At 45.0% G+C, this 18,609-nt stretch overlaps 1 protein-coding gene across 4 annotated transcripts in view; it reads left to right on the forward strand.

Moving 5' to 3' along the window:
- CCSER2 (coiled-coil serine rich protein 2) overlaps positions 1-18,609 on the forward strand; it is a 213,732-nt gene that overhangs the window by 67,106 nt on the left and 128,017 nt on the right. For all 4 annotated transcript variants that reach the window (XM_073596718.1, XM_073596719.1, XM_073596716.1 and 1 more), the window contains exons 2-3: positions 8,365-9,739; positions 16,631-16,777. In XM_073596718.1, the coding sequence (XP_073452819.1) occupies positions 8,404-9,739; positions 16,631-16,777 (1,483 nt within the window). In that variant the 5' untranslated portion in view covers positions 8,365-8,403. The remainder of the gene's footprint in view (positions 1-8,364; positions 9,740-16,630; positions 16,778-18,609) is intronic.

Below are 18,609 nucleotides of genomic sequence, written 5' to 3' on the forward strand. Positions count from 1 at the left end.
TTCCAGAAACCTGTGCTATTGTTTCTCGGGAGGCGCAGTATATAGAGCATATCCTGTAGTTGTCATGGTACTCTGGTATGGGAAACATGAGACTCAACACACATCTATATTTTTGCTGTGAATTAAGCATTACATTGTTTTGTTTAATGAAAAAAGACTGTCCACATTTGTAGTCGCATTGTTGGTGTTCTTATCAGCAAGTGTTGTATTTGGGTTTTGTTACATGGTCAGTTTAGTTACAGATAATGCTTGATCGAGTTATTTAACTGGCTATTGAAATTGTATGAACACAGCTTAAATAAGGCAGAAATAATTGGAACTTTTGTGTGAAAAAGTGCTTGGTGCTGTTGGCTTGTGACCATTGTATCAGAATAATCATTTGAGCTGTTGAATCCCTTTTTAAATGTGATTCTTTGTATGCTGAGAACAGACCAGGTTTGGATGAATCTCATGAAACGTCCACTTCAGTCTATTTTAGCCAGCAGTAAAATACAACATTGGAAACATGCAAAGCTGATCTTGTGGCCGGTAGCGTAGATATCAAATCACTCAGCGCATGTTCTTGCTATCTTAATAAAATAATAAAATTACAGGTGGAGTATTGTGCTTCTCATGTTACTAAATTACCTTTTCAGATAAGAATGATGAAGATCCAAACCATCAGTTGTACTGGTTGAAATGTAATGAAAGTCTGTTTTATTTTTATTATTCTTGTGGGTTTATATATATTTATATGGCGTAATCCTTGTTAAACAGGACTATGCTTAGTAAATAGGGCAATGTATATATTGTATGTGTTGTCCATACCACATTGACTGCTAATGTTCATGTTATAACTGTGAGATATAAAAACTTTGACCTGAATTCATTAAGTGAACCTTTAAGTAAAATAGACCTACCCTCCTGTTTTTTTTTTTTTTTTTTTTTTTTTTTTTTTTTTTTTTTTTTAGCACTCCGCTACCCCATGTAAACTTGCCTGGTAGAAACAGAAAGGAAAAAAACAATACAAAACCAGGAGATAGCCCAGACCTTGGCTTCCACAACGTTTGTTTAGTCACTGGGGACATTGCTCAGCTTTTTCACAGCCTCGTGGGGAACTTAAGGATTACAAATCTTGTGACATAGAAATGGTCTATGGATGTGCAGTGTGCTTGGCAATGGCTGTGAACCAGGCTGTCATTGGATGGCTCCGTGTTCACATACACTCAGTATACAGAATTGATTTGACCAGTAATGTACCATGTGATTGCTGTCATTGACCACAAAGAGTGATCACAAATGTAAATGGTGTACTGCAGGGCTTGCCTTTTTTTTTTTTTTTTTTTAAGTAACAAAGCTTTATTTTCAATGAAAAAAACCCTTCTCTTATGTAACCCTGATGTGCATCTTTACAGATGCACAACGCTGGTTCTCACACAGTTATGACTCTCAGCTTTTGCCTATTAGCCTTCTTAGTAGAACATAGTACATTTAAAATTGTAATAAGTGAGGGATAGTCTCCAGTCTGACTATCCCTTACTACTGTTACAGTTTTAAATGTACTAAGTTCTTAAGGATCTTAAGCAGGTTAATAGGCAAATGCTGAGAGGCATAACTGTGTGTAAACTTGTGTTGTGTATCTGTAAAGATAAACATCAGGGCTACATAAGAGAAGGGGTGCTGTGCTTTTAGAAAAAAAAAAATATTTATAAAAATGTTAAATTTTTTATACAGATGTGCAAGGAGGTACAGTGATGGGGCAGATGAGAAAAGGGGTACATTGATGGGGCAGATGAGCAGGGGGTATACAGTGGTGGGGCAGATGAGAAAAGGGATACATTGATGGGGCAGATGAGCAGGGGGTTTACAGTGGTGGGACAGAAGAGCAAGGGGGTACAGTGGTGGGAGGGATGAGAAGGGGGTTCAGCGGTGGGACAGAAAAGCAGGGGGGTACAGTGATGGGGCAGATGAGCAGGGGGTTACAGTGGTGAGACAGATGAGCAGGGGGGTTTAAGTGGTTGGGCCATCTCTTGTGATAGCAGTGACAGGTTCTCTTTACCTTTTTAAAAGCATCTGATTAGGCTGAGATTAGTTTGAACAGATTTTTTCACAAGCTAGTAACAGAAAGTGGCTAGGATTTTGACACTCCCTGTTTCTTAGACCGTAGAGATGATCGGGGAAGTTCCGAGCCTCGGTCATTTCTCTGGTGAGCCGGTGATAGTGCCCCGCTTCAGTCCTGGACTCCCTCGTGCCACTAGGATCACTTTTACACTTACTTTGCTAGCGGAAAAAAAATAGGATTTTTTTTTTTGTCATACTTACCTGTAAAATCCTTTTCTTTGAGTACATCATGGGACACAGAGTTAGGCTAATATTCATTACCTGCTGGGTTATACTTCATCTCCAGGTGAATGGACACTGGTAGACCAAAGGTCTTTAGACAGAATGTGATCCCCTATATAACCCCTCCCATACAGGAAGTACTTCAGTTTTGTAGCAAGCACGGAATCCTCAAAAAGAGGGGAAGGACCTCTGTGTGCCATGATGTACTCAAAAGGATTTTACAGGTAGGTATGAGGAAAAAATCCAATTTTTTTCTTTTTCATACATCAACAATAGCCATCAGACCTTTTACGGCAGCCCGCAGTACACTGCGGCCGAATCCTCGGCTGCTCGAACATCCACTTGATAAAATTTTGTGAACGTATGCACTGAAGACCAGGTGGCAGCCTTACAAATCTGAGCCACAGATACCTGATGGCAAAAAGCCCAGGAGGTTCCTACACCCTTGGTAGAAGGCTAGCTTGCGTGACAGCAAGTCTAATGGATTTTCCTTGATGGGCTGAAATGGTTGTTTCTGTAACACGGACAGCACCATGTTCAAGTCCATAGGACACATAGGTGACCTAATGGGGGGAAGCAAGCGAGTTGCCCCCTGCATAAAGGTTCGGATAAGTGAATAGGAGGATAAAGACCTTTGGAAGAATACTGATAAGGCCGAAACGTGACCTCTGATTGTACTCAAAGCCAATTTGATTTCCACAGCTGACTGTAGAAAAGAGAATTCTCCCAATCGTGTATTTCCAAGGATGACATTTTTTGGCTTCACACCAAGCAATATAAGTCTTCCAGACCTTACGATAGATCTTCCTAGTGACAGCTTTTCTAGCATTCACTAGGGTAGACACCACTGGTCCCGAGATGCCATGGTCCTTTAACACCCTGGCTTCAATAGCCATGCCATCAAATTTTAGAGACTGTAAATTGGGGTGGAATATAGGACCTTGAGACAGTAGATCAGGGCGACGTGGAAGCGCCCATGGCCCGTCTATTCTCACTTTCACAATCTCTGGGAACCAGGGCCTTCTGGGCCAGGCTGGTGCCTCCAGAATGACTGGAACTCCCTTTCTCCGAATCATGCACAACAAATGTGGAAGGAGAGGGATCGGAGGGAAAGCATAAACCAGGGAGTACTGGCTCCATGGAACTACCAGAGCATCTGCTCCGATTGCCAGAGGATCTCTAGTTCGGGACACAAACTGCTGTAGCTTGTTGAACCTGGATGCCAGTAGGTGGACCTCTGGCCATCCCTAACATTGGAAAATTTCCTGGAACACCCCTGGGTGTAGGGACCATTCCCCCGGGCACATCTGCTGGCGGCTGTGATAATCTGCCTTCCAGTTCTCTACTCCCAGGATATGGACTGCCGAAAGAATCGGCACATGTCCCTCTGCCCAGGCTAGTATGAGGTTCACCTCCTTCAGAGCTGAACGACCCCTGGTACCGCCTTAGTGGTTTATATAGGTTACTGCAGTGGCATTGTCGAACTGAACCCTGATAAGGGCAGTCCTGAAGCTCCGCCGCCCTGGACCGTAGGGCTGGACATACTGCCCATAATTCTAGGACATTGATGAGCAGGATCTGTTCTGTCCTTGACCATTTCCCCTGAGCTGTAAGCCTTTCTAGGGTCGCTCCCCAGCCTGAGAGACTGGCATCTGTAGTCGGTACTTTCCAAGTTACCGGGAGGAAGGATCTTGCCTTTCGCAGGTTCTGATCCTGCAATCACCAGTTTAGGCTTAAGCATGCCCGAGGAGATAAGAACATTGGATAATCCAGGGCTTGTCCTCTCCTGCTCCAAGCCAACAAGATGTCTTGTTGTAGAGGCCTGGAATGAAACTGGGCACAGGGCACCGCCTCGAATGAGGATACCATCCTCTCTAGAAGACTCATACAGAGCCAAATGGAGGGTTGTCTGGTGTCCCTTATCTGACACACCTGATCCTTCAGGGCAAAGATCCTTGCGGGTGGCAAGAATACTCTTTCTTGGACCGTATACTTTAGACTTTGAGCTGGTCTCAAGGTTGACTTTTCAGTATTTATGATCCAGCTTAAGCTTTCCAAATACCGCACTGTGCATGTTCTGCTCTGTTCTAGAGCCTGTAGTGAGTGATCTGTGAGCAGGAGGTCATCCAGATACCCGAGCACCAGGATCCCCTGGACCCTTAAAAGACCCGGTACTGGTGCTATGACCTTTGTGAACACCCAGAGAGCTGTAGCAAGCCCGAAGGGTAGAGCCACAAACTGAAAATGACGTTCCTCTACTGCAAATCGCATGAACCTCTGATGAGGCTGAAAGATAGGTACGTGTAAATACGCGTCCTTTTATATCGATGGAGGCTAGAAAGTCTCCCATCTGGAGTGAGGCTACTACTGAGCGGACAGGCTACTATTGAGCGGACAGACTCCATCCGAAAGGACTGGATCAGTAGATACTGGTTTAGTGATCTTGGGTCCAAAATGGGCCTTGTGTCCCTGTTTTTTGGTTTTTGAACCGTAAGTAGGTTTGAGTAAAACCCTGCACCCTTTCGGGTACAGGAACCTCTATAATCACTCCTTGATGCACTAAATGATGTAGCGCTTGAAGCAGTAAGTCTCTTTTTGGAGGATTCGAAGGAACGCTGGATCTTAAAAACCTCTGAGGGGGAACCCCCCACAACTCCAGCTTGTAACCGCGGGATATAGTTGAGGTGACCCACTCGTCCTGAACTATTGTTCTCCAAATATCCGCAAAGTTCAGCAGCTTTCCCCCCACCCGATGGAGTGGGGGCGTCCCCTCAAAAGGAGGGCTTGGTGCTGGGTTTAGAGGAATTTTGGACCCAGGGCTTTTTCTGGCCCTAGCGCCAGAACTGCCTTGGCACATAGACATTTGAGGAAGCAGTCCCTGAGGTTTTAAACAAGGGGCGCCTGGTGCTTTTCTTCACAGGAAGTAGAGAACTCGTCAAAACGCAGCGCTGGAGGAATATCTACCTTACTTCAGGCAGATCATCTTCCTGGTTAGGCCTATCAGGCCAATTGACCCGATCCTTTACGGACTGGCAGATACCTATTGCTGCAACAGCTGGCTGAATAGCTGAACTGGCCAAAGAAAAGGAAGCCCTTAATAATGATTCCAGTTTCTTGTCAACAGGGTCTTTCAAGCCCTGTGCGTTATCTACTGAACAAGTCAAGTTCTTGTTTAAGGAAGAGACTGCTGCATCTATGGCTGGCATGCTCCACTTCTTAACAAACTTTTCATCCATGGGATATAAAAGGGAAAACCTCTTTGGAGAAACAAAAATCCTGTCAGGATGTTCCAAATCCGCATGCACTGCCTGTTCCAACAAAGAGTGTAAGGGGAAAGCCTGTGGGGCCTGAAGAGGCCTCAGGGATCCCAAAGAGGACCAAGGAGGCTCAGTAACCTCTGAAAGGGGCAACTTAAAGGCAGAACGAACCATTTCGGTAAGAATCAGGATCAAAAGCCTCTGTGATTGAGAGGCAGACACCTACTGGATATCTTCTTGTCCAGATTGCTCGGAAGCAGACATCCGCAAGGCCATCCACAGAATTCTGAGCTTTAAGCTCTTCCCCATCCTCAACCCATTCCTGCTCCAGACTAGGAGTCTCTGGGGAGGGGGATCTGTCACACTTCTTGCCACCCTGCGGAATGGAGGCAATCATGGCAGCAATCCTGTGCTGTAACCCGGCTAGGGCTGAGGACAGTTCATTCTTAGTGATAAAGGGTAAAGCAGCAACGTTGACTGTAAGCACAATCCCAGATAGGCGCAGCGGCTCAGATTGCCCAGAAGCCTCTGGTCCTTTAGGGGATACAACACTAGGCATAAGACTAGGTTTATCAGGAACTACTGATGACATAGGTGTGCCCTTCCCTGTAGTGTTAGTCCCGCTTCTCTTTTTTGAAGACATTTATTAGCCACAAAAAGGGAGTACCTGGGTGTAGTATTAAGACACCTCGGAAGGGAGACCCTTTAATAGGACTCACCAAGCCCCTATGCAACAATCCCGCTAAGCACCTTTAGCCTGTCAAGCAAATCCTGGTGCCTTGGGTAAGGAGAAATGAACCGCTGCAAGCACCTGGTTCAGAGCCTGCTCTGTGTCCCACAGCCGCTTTCTGGAAGCACTGCATGCTTGGCATACGCAGCTTAAATAAGCTCGCTGTGCGCCGAAACGTACTGCACATGCATGCGCATGAACCTGCGTGGTCCCGGCGAATGGGCGTGGCTGTATTCGTGTATGACGCAAATCTTTGTGCGCCCAGATAAAGGCTACGGCGCATGTGTGGCAATGCCGCTGGCGCCATGGCTGCCAAACTGCTGAGCCCAGCAGCGCTTTTACGAACGCACGGGTGCCATAGCAAACCAAGGCGAAATGGTGCACCGTCGTGCGCCATCATACAGGTAAAAAAACATCCAGACCCGCGCAAAAAAGGTACACTTTGCAAACACCCACAGCTAGCCCAAAAACTCCCCGCATAGTCACCGCACACAGGTGTCCAGCCTCTAGCTAGCTTGACTGATTGTTATGCCGCGTACACACGGTCGGACTTTTCGTCTACAAAAGTCCGACAGCCTGTCTGACAGACTTTCGACAGACTTTTGGCGGACTTTTGGCGGACTTGCGGCAGACTTTCTTACAAGCGGACTTGCCTACATACGATCACACAAAAGTCCGACGGATTCGTACGTGATGATGTACACCGGACTAAAATAAGGAAGTTGATAGCCAGTAGCCAATAGCTGCCCTAGCATGGGTTTTTGTCCGTCGGACTAGCACACAGACGAGCGGATTTCTGGGTCCGGCGTAGTTACGACGTAAAGATTTGAAGCATGTTTCAAATCTAAAGTCCGTCAGATTTGAGGCTGGAAAAGTCCGCTGAAAGTCCGGGGAAGCCCACACACGATCGGATTGTCAGCCAGCTTTAGTCCGTCGGCGTCCGTCGGACTTTTGTAGACGAAAAGTCCGACCGTGTGTACGCTGCATTACAATCACTGGGACACCCCACAATAATAATAAAGGGGTTTCACTTACCCATCCAAGTGCAGGGCAACTTAGAAACTAAGAGCCCAATCTTCACCCTTCACGGCGGGTTCCTGTCACTTGAGGACCTTTAAGGACTGGGTACCCTTTTCAAGTTTAGGGTCCACTCCCTTGGACCTGTACAGCACACCGCAGGAATGCCTTAGCGCTGTAGTGTCCAGGATTCCACTTCGCAGGGTCCAGCGCCCGGAGGCCGCATTACAGGCAAAACCTTGCAGGATCTTGAGTCTTCTTTGCGAGGCTCAGGTACCATTTTTATCTAAGCATATAAAGCCTGTGTCAAGTGGATCCGATCGGTCAATCCCTTGATTCATTTAAGAACCGTTTGTGGGACTAGAGACCTGGAGCTCAGAGAGCTCAAACAAGCATGCCATCCACCTTGCAGACACTGGTAAAAAACTGAAGTACTTCCTGTATGGGAGGGGTTTTATAGGGGATCACTTCCTGTCCTAAATGTTTTAGTCTACCAGTGTCCATTTACCTGGAAATGAAGTATAACCCAGCAGGTAATGAATAATTAACCTAACCCTGTCACATGTATGAAAAAGAAAAAGATACCAAGGTCATGACTGCAGCCATGGCTCCGGTATAACCACTTCAACCCAAGGATGTATGGGTACATCCTATGGGCAGGAAGTGGTTAAAGGTTTGGCTTTAGCTATGCTTTAACATTTTTAGGGGTTATTTTCTATGTATATATCATGGTAAGTATGCATGCTAAATATTTATAACTTTAAAGGGGTGCATAATATGAAATATCTTGACAACCATTATTGCAAACAGCAGCTGAGGGTCTGGATTCATGGAAGTATGCTTATGTATTTGTCCAGGAGTGGATTTTATTATGTGCTGTATGGACATTAATTCACTGTTGTTGTTATGGCTATGTTTTGTCTTTTTTCCACCTTTGTTTGCTGCAATGATCTGTTTTGGATATATAGGTACAATATTGTTGGTACTAAAAGTGTTGTTGTTTTTTTTTTTTTTTTTTTTTTTTTTTTATCATTACAGATCTGAATTAATTCAAATCACCAATGCACTTGCCCTCCCATGGAAGACAAGTTCCAGCTGCGGGCCTCTATAGGTTCTAAATTACCGAAATTTGGTACATCCAAGCCTGTAGGAAGCTTACTGCAACGGGCACAAAATGGCACATATAATGGAATATCCGCTAAGGGAAACTTTAGTGTTGAAAAGCACATTGAACATGACAGGACACCTGCATTCACTTTAAACTGGAGTAAATCAAGATATCCACAAAATGACCAAATTTCCAGAGCACCTCCTGATCTTGCCATTGAAAAAACCTCATTCCAGGTAATGGTGCAGAATGATGCACCCAGATTAAGTGTCACAAAACCTGGGAAGCAAAGCAACATGTTGGTGTCACATAAAGAAGACTTGAGTGACCGTGTACTGTCTAGTTCAACTAAATTTACAAAAGGTACCCAGTTTGGAAGGACTCCCTACCCTGGGTTGAGTGGACATAAACCTCTGGCTAATGGAGTTTACACAGCTAAGCCCCCAACCGGCTTATATAGACCAAGAGCCAATTCTGCTACAAGTAGAAACTTCACCAATAATGTCTTTCCTGACAACAAGCCATTCTCCCATGTTAGGAGATCACAGAGCTTTTCCCACTCTATTCAGAATCCCAAGTTTCCAACTGCAGGATTGACCAGGTCTTATTCTCTTCACAGAGAAACAGATATGCCGAAAATACATCAATCACAGCATTTACTTACACGGGCAGATCTTAAATCCAGGACTGCAAAGCAGTATGGTCTGTCAAATGGTAATGAGCCACATATTAAATCTATGTTTACAAGGACATATCCTACAGGTATAACATCTAGCCTAAAGAAACCCGCTTTTACAAATAGTCCTGTGGCTTTGACTCCTTTAGGTTACAAATTAACCCGTCCATCTTTGCAGAAAGCAAACAGAGCACCGTACACCACGGAAATCATTCCTGATGGAACAAAAGGATCTTCTGTCACTCCTGTAAACAACAAAATAGAATTCTTGTCAAATGGGACATGTCAAGCAACGGAGCAACACCATAAAGGGGAAGACAAGGACTTGGACATCGATATTCTTTCTTCTTGCAATAATCTAGAACGGCAAGATTTCAGAGATAGTTATTTCAGTGAAGATGTGGATGAACTTTCTATTTCCTCTTTGTCATCGTCTGACAAGAATGATTTCAGTGAGGATTTTAGTGATGATTTTCTAGACTTGGAGGATGCAAATAAAATCATTATTGTGGAAAAACCAGAGAAGACATTACCTGATGAGCCATCACAACATTCTTTGGCTGAACTGCGAGAGGAAAAACAAAATATTAGCAATAACCTGGAGGAGTGGCTTGATATGAATATGTCTGGTAAATTTACTTATTTGCAGTAATTACACATAGTTGTTAAAGCCCAAGTACAGCTAAACCATTTTTTTTAGTTTTCAACAGAGTTAGGATAACCTAAACCCTACTATCTATGCCAAGAACTCCAAGCTGCAGCCCACGGGCCAAATGTGTCCCTTTGCTTGCCTTCATCCGGCCCTTGAGGCACTTTTCCTTCCAATAATATCAGGCACTATTCCTCCCACTAACACAAATGATGAGGCACTATTCCTCCCACTTACGCCAAATATATCAGGCACTATTCCTCCCACTGACATCAATGACAGGGCACTATTCCTCCCACTGATATCAATGACGGGGCACTATTCCTCCCACTGACATCAATGACAGGGCACTATTCCTCCCACTGACACCAATGACGGGGCACCATTCCTCCCACTGACACCAATGACGGGGCACTATTCCTACCACTGACACCAATGACGGGGCACTATTCCTCCCACTGACACCAATGACGGGGAACTATTCCTCCCACTGACACCAATGACGGGGAACTATTCCTCCCACTGACACCAATGGCGGGGGCACCATTCCTCCCACTGACACCAATGACGGGGAACTATTCCTCCCACTGACACCAATGGCGGGGGCACCATTCCTCCCACTGACACCAATGACGGGGGTACTATTCCTCCCGCTGACACCAATGACGGGGGGCACCGTCCCTCCCGCTGACACCAATGACGGGGGGCACCGTCCCTCCCGCTGACACCAATGTCGGGGGGGCACCGTCCCTCCCGCTGACACCAATGACGGGGGGCACCGTCCCTCCCGCTGACTCCAATGACGGGGGGCACCGTCCCTCCCGCTGACTCCAATGACGGGGGGCACCGTCCCTCCCGCTGACACCAATGACGGGGGGCACCGTCTCTCCCGCTGACACCAATGACGGGGGGCACCGTCTCTCCCGCTGACGCCAATGACGGGGGGCACCGTCTCTCCCGCTGACGCCAATGACGGGGGGCACCGTCTCTCCCGCTGACACCAATGACGGGGGGCACCGTCTCTCCCGCTGACACCAATGACGGGGGCACCGTCCCTCCCGCTGACACCAATGACGGGGGGCACCGTTCCTCCTGCTGACACCAATGAATGGGGCACCGTTCCTCCTGCTGACACCAATGAACGGAGCACCGTTCCTCCCACTGACACCAATGAACGGGCAACGTTCCTCCCACTGACACCAATGAATGGGGCACCGTTCCTCCCACTGACACCAATGAATGGGGCACCGTTCCTCCCACTGACACCAATGAATGGGGCACCGTTCCTCCCACTGACACCAGCGATGTAATTTTTTTACTTCCACTGACCACCCCCTAATACTGGGGCATTTTTTACTCCCACTGGCCACAATCTGGCCCCTTAAAGTTTGAAGGTCAGTAAAATGGCCCTTTGTTTCAAATGTTTGGAGACCCCTGATGTATGTCCCTGTTGGGAAATTTACCCTCACTTTCTGCTCTAACAACTGTCATCGGGACAGTGAGTGAAAGAAAATCTACCTAATGATGACAGACAGCTTTCATATTCTGACAGAGTTCTAAACTTTATTTACTATACTAGAAATTTTGTTTTCACGTTGTTAGTGTCCCTGCTTCGGAGATTTGTTAATTTCCTTCCCCACTTACCATCTTTTAAATCGCAAATGTTTTCAAACTAGGACTACTCTATTCAGAAAAAAAGTTTTTTGTCTGGAGTTAGCATTGTTTTGGTCAGAGTTTATATCCATGGTTGTTGGAAAACGAAATGACATGCTGGCTTTTTATGCCTCTTCTAGATTCCAGCGGTGAGCTATCCCTAGCAGAATTATAAGGCTGATGTAAACAATACTGTGGCTCTATTCTGATACATATTGTGAAATTATTGTAGGCTTGTTATTGCCTACAAATGTCTGCAGAGCAAACAACAAAGTAAGGCCCCTTTCACACGGACGGATAGAATTGTGCTTTTAGCTGCGGCTTTTCTAGTTTTCTACCGCAGCTAAAAGCACACAATGCTTTCCTATGGCCCTATTCACACACTGCGTTTAGCTGCGATTTAGTTACATGCGGTTTAGTGCGGATAGAAAAAAATAGAATTGACTGCGTCCAGGAGCGTTTTAGCGCAGCTATCTGCACATAACTGAAGGTAATGGCAGTGTACTATTTCTCCTGCGGATAGTAGTAGCAACAAGGAAAGAAAAGCAATAGGAAGCACATCAGAAATGGCAAGAATGTTCCAAACGCGGGTAAACGCACGTGAACGCAGGTAATCTCACTGTTCAAATGCAGCTGATCACCACGTCTGAAGTCTTGAATTTCACAGAACATATTATATGCTTTTAACTGCGGCAGAACAGCCGTCCGTGTGAAAGGCGCCTAACTGTCCGTGCAATATGGCAGATAAAAACAAGACCACCAGCAGTATCCAAATATAGTTCCAAGTCTTCAGTAAAAACTGAAGCAAAGTCTTCTGCAGCTGTCCCTGATTACACCATGCACAAGGGAGTGCACTGGATCTGAGCAAAAGACAAGAGAAAACAGGGAAATGCTCTCCTTGCACAGTTAAAGTGGAAGTTCAGCCAAAAACGAAATCTAAATCTACTGGTAGCAACATTCTAAGACTAATCTACCTAACCCTGGAAAGCAAAAATCGCTATACATACCTTTTCTGCAGCCGCTTCGGTCTGGTCTCCAGCGGAGAATGTTGTGTGCAGGAGAGATAGCCGACAATTGCTGGAAAATGCCAGGGAAGGGACGTCACCCATAGAGTTGCTATGGGGCCTCCATTGTCGACTGTCTCTCCTGCACACTCCTACACAGAGAAGCCACTGCTGACAGCTCAGCATGGGACCGGACTGGAGCGCCTGCCGAAAAGGTTTGTATAACAATTTTTGCTTTACAGGGCTAGATAGATTAGTCTTGGAATGTGGCTGCCAGTAGAATTAGAGTTAGTTTTTGGCTGAACTTCTACTGTAAACTTTTAATGATCAAAGTAAAAAAAAAATACTGGTTGCACTCACATATTTCATAGACTACAAGCTCCTTGAATGCAGCTCCATCTTGCCAAAGTTCTAGAACCATTCACATTGTGGCCAATGATGTTTAGCGGTTACTCATCATAAAGTTTGAATCTCTCACTGCAGCCCGACAGAATGAAGGAAAGCAAACCATTTAGCTCGATACCTTCCTTCAGCCTGTCCGTTTACAGTGAGAGATTCAAACTTTATGCTGAGCAAACGCTGGACCACAAAATGAGAGGTTCTACAACTTTAGCAAGATGGGGCTGCATTCAAGGAGCTTGTAGTCTATGAAATATGTAAATGCAGCCAGTATTTCTTTTTTTACTTTGATCATTAAAGGTTTACCTGTGTAAGGTGTGCACGTCCCTGTTTTGTTTTTTTCTTTTGCTCAAACATCTGCAGAGACATCTCAGCTGTGCACATTTCCCTTTTAATTATCTTCTTGCCCGGTGGTCTACATAGTGAGTAAATGTCAGTATAATAAAGTGGTTGGAAACCCTTACATATACCCAGTGAAGTGACTGGCCTCAGGTGATATAGAGATAAAACAAATCCTCCTACATAAGTTGTACCTGTTTATCTACTGTCTTCTCTTCTCTACATCCGTTCAGAGTCCAGAATTAATAAAGCTTGTCTGAGCTGTCAGAAAAAAGGGGGCAGAAAGCTGAAGTTACTCTGCAGAGCTCAGTGAGGAGACCTCTGACAGCTGATTGGAAGGAATTGGCACCCCCCGCCCCCTTTATACAGCACACAGGAACAGAGCTGAGGCTGTCAATATGCTGGAGATCCCTCTCCTGTCACTATTTTTCTCTTGGTGTCAGAAGTGATTCATGCTGATAGCAGAGGAAGGAAGCAGCAGACAGGAATGACACTTGGTGCTCTGGATTGAGACAAGTACACACTGTAGAGGGATATACTTTGTCCATATTTTATGTCTGAGGTTTACAACCACTTTAACTTTTTAACTTGTGCACAGGTTACTCTATGGTGTTGAGAGATTTAGTTTTCAGCAAAATTGGGACCAGTATCATAAAACATTGCTTTATGATTACTGTAAACATATGGTTTGTGGTGCAGAAGTGTTGTAGGCCAGTGTATTTTATTTTTTTACACTGATTGGTTTACCTGACCTGCACTAAGTAAATTAATATAATGTTTTGTCAGCCAACCTGGAGACCAGCACTATACAGCTAGGTCTCATCTCCTTATGCTCATTGACAGTGAAAGAGAAGCAGCAGACTGACCTCTTGTTCACACCTGTGTGGGTTTGCGGCCCGCGTTTGCGTGGGCACAGAAGCCCAATCATTTGAATGGGCTGCCATGCCTGCGTTTCCCACAATCAAGTGGTGCTGGCACCTTTTATAAAATGCTGCCTCAAGGAAAATACATGGTGCTTCAGCACCATGCTATTCCCACACCCGCAAAAGTGCTGCGGGTTTAAAAGGGGGGGTGCCATTAAGAGATAATGGCAGCTCCGCATGTTTGTACAGAGCAGCACGATTTGGCTACAGGAACAGCAGCAATACCCTCTGTAAACAGTCATGTGTACTGGGCTAACGCATTGTTGTGTGCGTAGCTGCCATTTTGTCATGTCAAATTGCCATGTTGCCTTGTGAAGGGCACACCACAGTGACCTTGTCCCCCACCTTTTTACTTTAAGTTATCCAATACACAAACTGTTGACTGAGGCCAGGACCTTATTGATCCATTGATCAGACACACAGACTTTTCCATTACCCAATCCACAATTTAAGACTGGAAACCCTAATAACTGTCACCCTCCCAAATCCAGAGAACCATCATATACCTGCCGTAAATAGCTCAATCCACATAAAGTGCAGGCAGTGTAGTAAGATTGTTCTGAAACTTCAGCATGTTTTATAACTTCCAAAATATTAATAGCACAGCCCTATTCTGGACATATTTACTTTCCTCAGAAATTTGTAGCGTTTCAAGTCCAGACACCCCTATGTCAGATTATATGGGAAACCACTGGTACCCCTTATTCCTCCTAGGTAAAATAGACATTGGAAACCTGCCATGTTTATATTTGTTTTGAAGCAAATGTCATGCTGGGCCATAATTTAAATGTTAGCAGTCTGTAAACAGTAGAGATGCAGAGATATGAATACGTATCACAAACTGTATCAGAGATACGGTCATAAATGTAGACTTCCCAGCAATCACCCTCTAACCCAGATGACCAGAAGAATGGTCATTGGTATCTGTCAACACCCCTTTGATTCCAAAGAAAAGGGAGATGCCAGGACAGTTTGGGAGTTCTCCTTTACCATCAAATCAGGAACATCTGCAAAGTTTGAGAACCAATAACACCATCGACCGAACTCTGATTAACCCAAGGACATTGATTGCAAGTATCCTTCCTCCTCAATTCTGCCTTATTTCTCTATTGTTGAATAATGTCTTTATTTCTTTTGAAATACCTTTTTCTGTAAATATTTTTATTTGCACCAATTTTGACCTTTCCATTAGTAAAACCTTATTTTTGTCCCTAAGCTCTTAATGCAAGCTAGAAAAGAACCTGTCTCTTGAAGAGTGCTACTGTACAGGATAAATCCTATGAACATATCTGCCTGTGGTGGCAGTGTGTGTTACAGACAATTATTCTAAAATAATACTTGTAATGCTAAATTGGTGGAAGTTCTGACTCTTGATTAAAATTCAGTGGTGGCAGTTAAGGGTTAATTGTTTGATTAGCCCAGTAACAATCGCTCTCAGACTGCTGGCACCTAGGTTGTCCCGCAAGCTGGAAAATCTGTGTGTCAGGTGCAGAGAGTGGCATTGTTACGTAAGTGACAGCGAGGTGTGAGATTGGCCGGTTCTTTGTCACAAGTTGGTGAGGAGGGCAGTAATCTGCTACCTGCGTTGGTCACACCTTCCACCTCCCGCTCAAGTGCAGTCACGTGTGAACCTAGCCTGACTCTGCCCGTTTCTGACATTAGCATGTTCATTGTTAGTACATGAACACTGCAACTGATTGACTGTTGGTGTTACCTCTCCCCCCCATTCTGAGCTCTGCTGTAGGTTTGCAAGATACCAACTCAAATTCAGTTCTTTTACACTTGATGCTTTTCAAAATACAGCTAATGATTTTTTAATGAACGCATAACTGTACGAGTCTTTTTCCTATCTGCCTGGATCCAGTTCAGCTTTCTTTTACTGAAAGCTCCTCTCTGTTTGGGTGTTGTCTGCAAACAACTGCATATAACAGTAATTGTTTTCTGGCTTATTTAAAGTGACAGTAAGGGTTAATTTTTTTTTTCTTTTTAATAACAAACATATACTTACCTCCACTGTGCAGCTTGTTTTGCACAGAGTGGCCCGAACCTGCTCTTCTGGGGTCCCTCGGTAGCTCTCTCGGCTCCTCCCCACATCAGATAACCCCCTGGGAGAAGCACTCTCCCTGGGGGTTAGCTTGTGGGCGCGCTCCCGAGTCCAGCATTCGGCGTCCATAGAGGCTGAATGCAGGAATCGCCCCCGGCTCTCTCGTCCTTGGATTTGATTGACAGCAGTGGGAGCCAATGGCTGCGCTGCTATCAATCTATCCAATCAACAGCCGAGAACCCCAGGCAGAGAGACAGCGCATCCCCATGGGTCAAGTTCGAGGGGTCAGGTAAGTAAAACGGGGGGCTGAGGGCCGGTCACTGACGTGTTTTCTTCACCTTAATACATAGGATGCATTAAAGTGTAAAAACACAAAACCTTTACAACCCCTTTAATACTCCTAAAGAACTCATTACTGTACAACATTCTGTAATCATTCATTACTTTCATGTGTTTCAATATAGTACTTATAGAATTCTGAAAATTCTGTGTTTTTAATCATTTTATAGATTTGGAAGATGGGAATAAAGCACTCAGTGATGAAAAACTTGACAAACCCTTACCAGAAGAGCCATTATATTCACTGGGTGAACTCAAAGCTAGAAATCAACGCAACAGCAATACTTCAGATGACTGGATTGATGTGACTATATCAGGTAAATGGTATTGCACTTAACACATGAAAACATACTACTTAAAGTGGCCATTTCATTAAATGTAGCAAACGGCTGTGCCTGTGTTTAAAAAAAAAAATGCCTCTTCCTCTGCCCGCACCACCGAAATGCACTTGGTTGATTAGGTGTCAGCCTGTGAAGTTCTATAAAATGCAGTAACTTGTTAAGCTGCACTCTGGCTCAAAAAAAAGCTCCTTGCACTATATTAGATATGTAAGTAAAATCATAATGTACATTACTGAAATTCCATATATATGATGCAGTATAACTTCGTGCCACACAGTGAAAGACAACTGCAATACAAAATAAACTCAATAATGAAATGACGCAACAAACTTTAAGTGGAACTACACTGCATATGAGCACCGCAAACGATATTTAATTCATTTTTGTATTCAAATAAACTCACTCATCCATCCATGTCTTTATGCTTTATTTTGCTGAGAAATCAATTTGAAAAACAGCCCCTAGCATTTCTGGCTGTGACTGTCAGGAGTCAGCAGCTGGGAGACCAGATGTATGTAGCTGCACACAGAAACTGGGACCAGACCATATGAATATATCTTTAAAGTGAGGTTTATTTCCATTAAAACAAAAGACAATCGCACACCAGTAAATAGCGAACATAAACCACAAGTGACCCACAGCCAAAAATGCCTAAGTGACAGAAACCTAGCAAACTAATTATATACACTATGGGAAGCAAGGGTAACATGGGCAATGCAGGAAAAAGGGAAAATTACAACTGGGTACGGGAACAAGGTGAGCAGCAGAAAGGTAACAGGATACAAGGATAGCTCAAGAGCCGGATGGATCTGGCAGCAAGCATAGCAATCAAAACTGTTGAGAGTTGCAATAGTAGAGGTGGGACTTAAAGTGGTTGTAATGGCAAAGAAATATTTCTGCTAGCCCCTCTGTTTTATCAAGCTATCCTATATTGTGCACGTTTTTATAAAACGATGCCTGAAAATACCTTATCGCAGATCTTTTGTGACCTCCGGCCGCTCTCCTCCGATCGAAGGGCTACAGCAAGAGGGACCGAGATCCACCTTGTACAGGCAGACAACTTACACTGAGAGTCTGTAGGAATCTTGCATGGCACCAGCGACCTGCTGATTACAGATGCAAGGATTTCCAGACTAATACAAAAAAAAATTGAAAATGCATATTTTTCCTAAACGTCTTTCAGGACAGCACCCGAGAGACCATGACTCCTCCCACAACAGGAAACGCCTCATCACCCAAAGCTTTAATAGGAGGCCTCCACCCAGCTTCCTTCAGTTTTTCGTGTTTCCTCCAGCCGGAAGGAACACCACTGGTGGGAGCCAGGATCTCTCAGGACTGTCTTGGGAGACGAGGGGTTCTCTCTAAAAAAAAAAAAAAAAAAAAACTTTTTTTTTTTTCTGCCAGGAGACTGATCCTCCCACTTGATTCTAGCTGGATGGTTCCCATGGGCTCTCTCTCCCCCTTCCATGCTTGAGGAGAGCATGTACTGCCTGGAAGTGCTGCCCTGTGGTTTTGGCAGATGGGCGATGTGCAGAGGGTCTCTCTTGTCTTCCGCAGTGCGGGGCAGAGGCCAGTTAAGGCTGAAGCAGCCAACATTATTCTGGTGGCTGAGGAGAGCTCTCGGCCACATCCTGTGCAGTGCACAGGAAGGGGCGGCACTTTCCGGGTCGGGCGTGCGGCATCATTTCTGGCCGCAAAGCACAGGGGGAAAGAGCAGGGTCACCTGGTGCCTTTAACTTACGGTTCTGGGTCGGCGTAGTGGCGTTTTTGAATCCACGAACTGGCTCTTCGTTCAGCCACGTGACCGC

Source organism: Aquarana catesbeiana, linkage group LG08 (assembly GCF_042186555.1).
Source record: "Aquarana catesbeiana isolate 2022-GZ linkage group LG08, ASM4218655v1, whole genome shotgun sequence".
Lineage (NCBI taxonomy): Eukaryota > Metazoa > Chordata > Amphibia > Anura > Ranidae > Aquarana > Aquarana catesbeiana.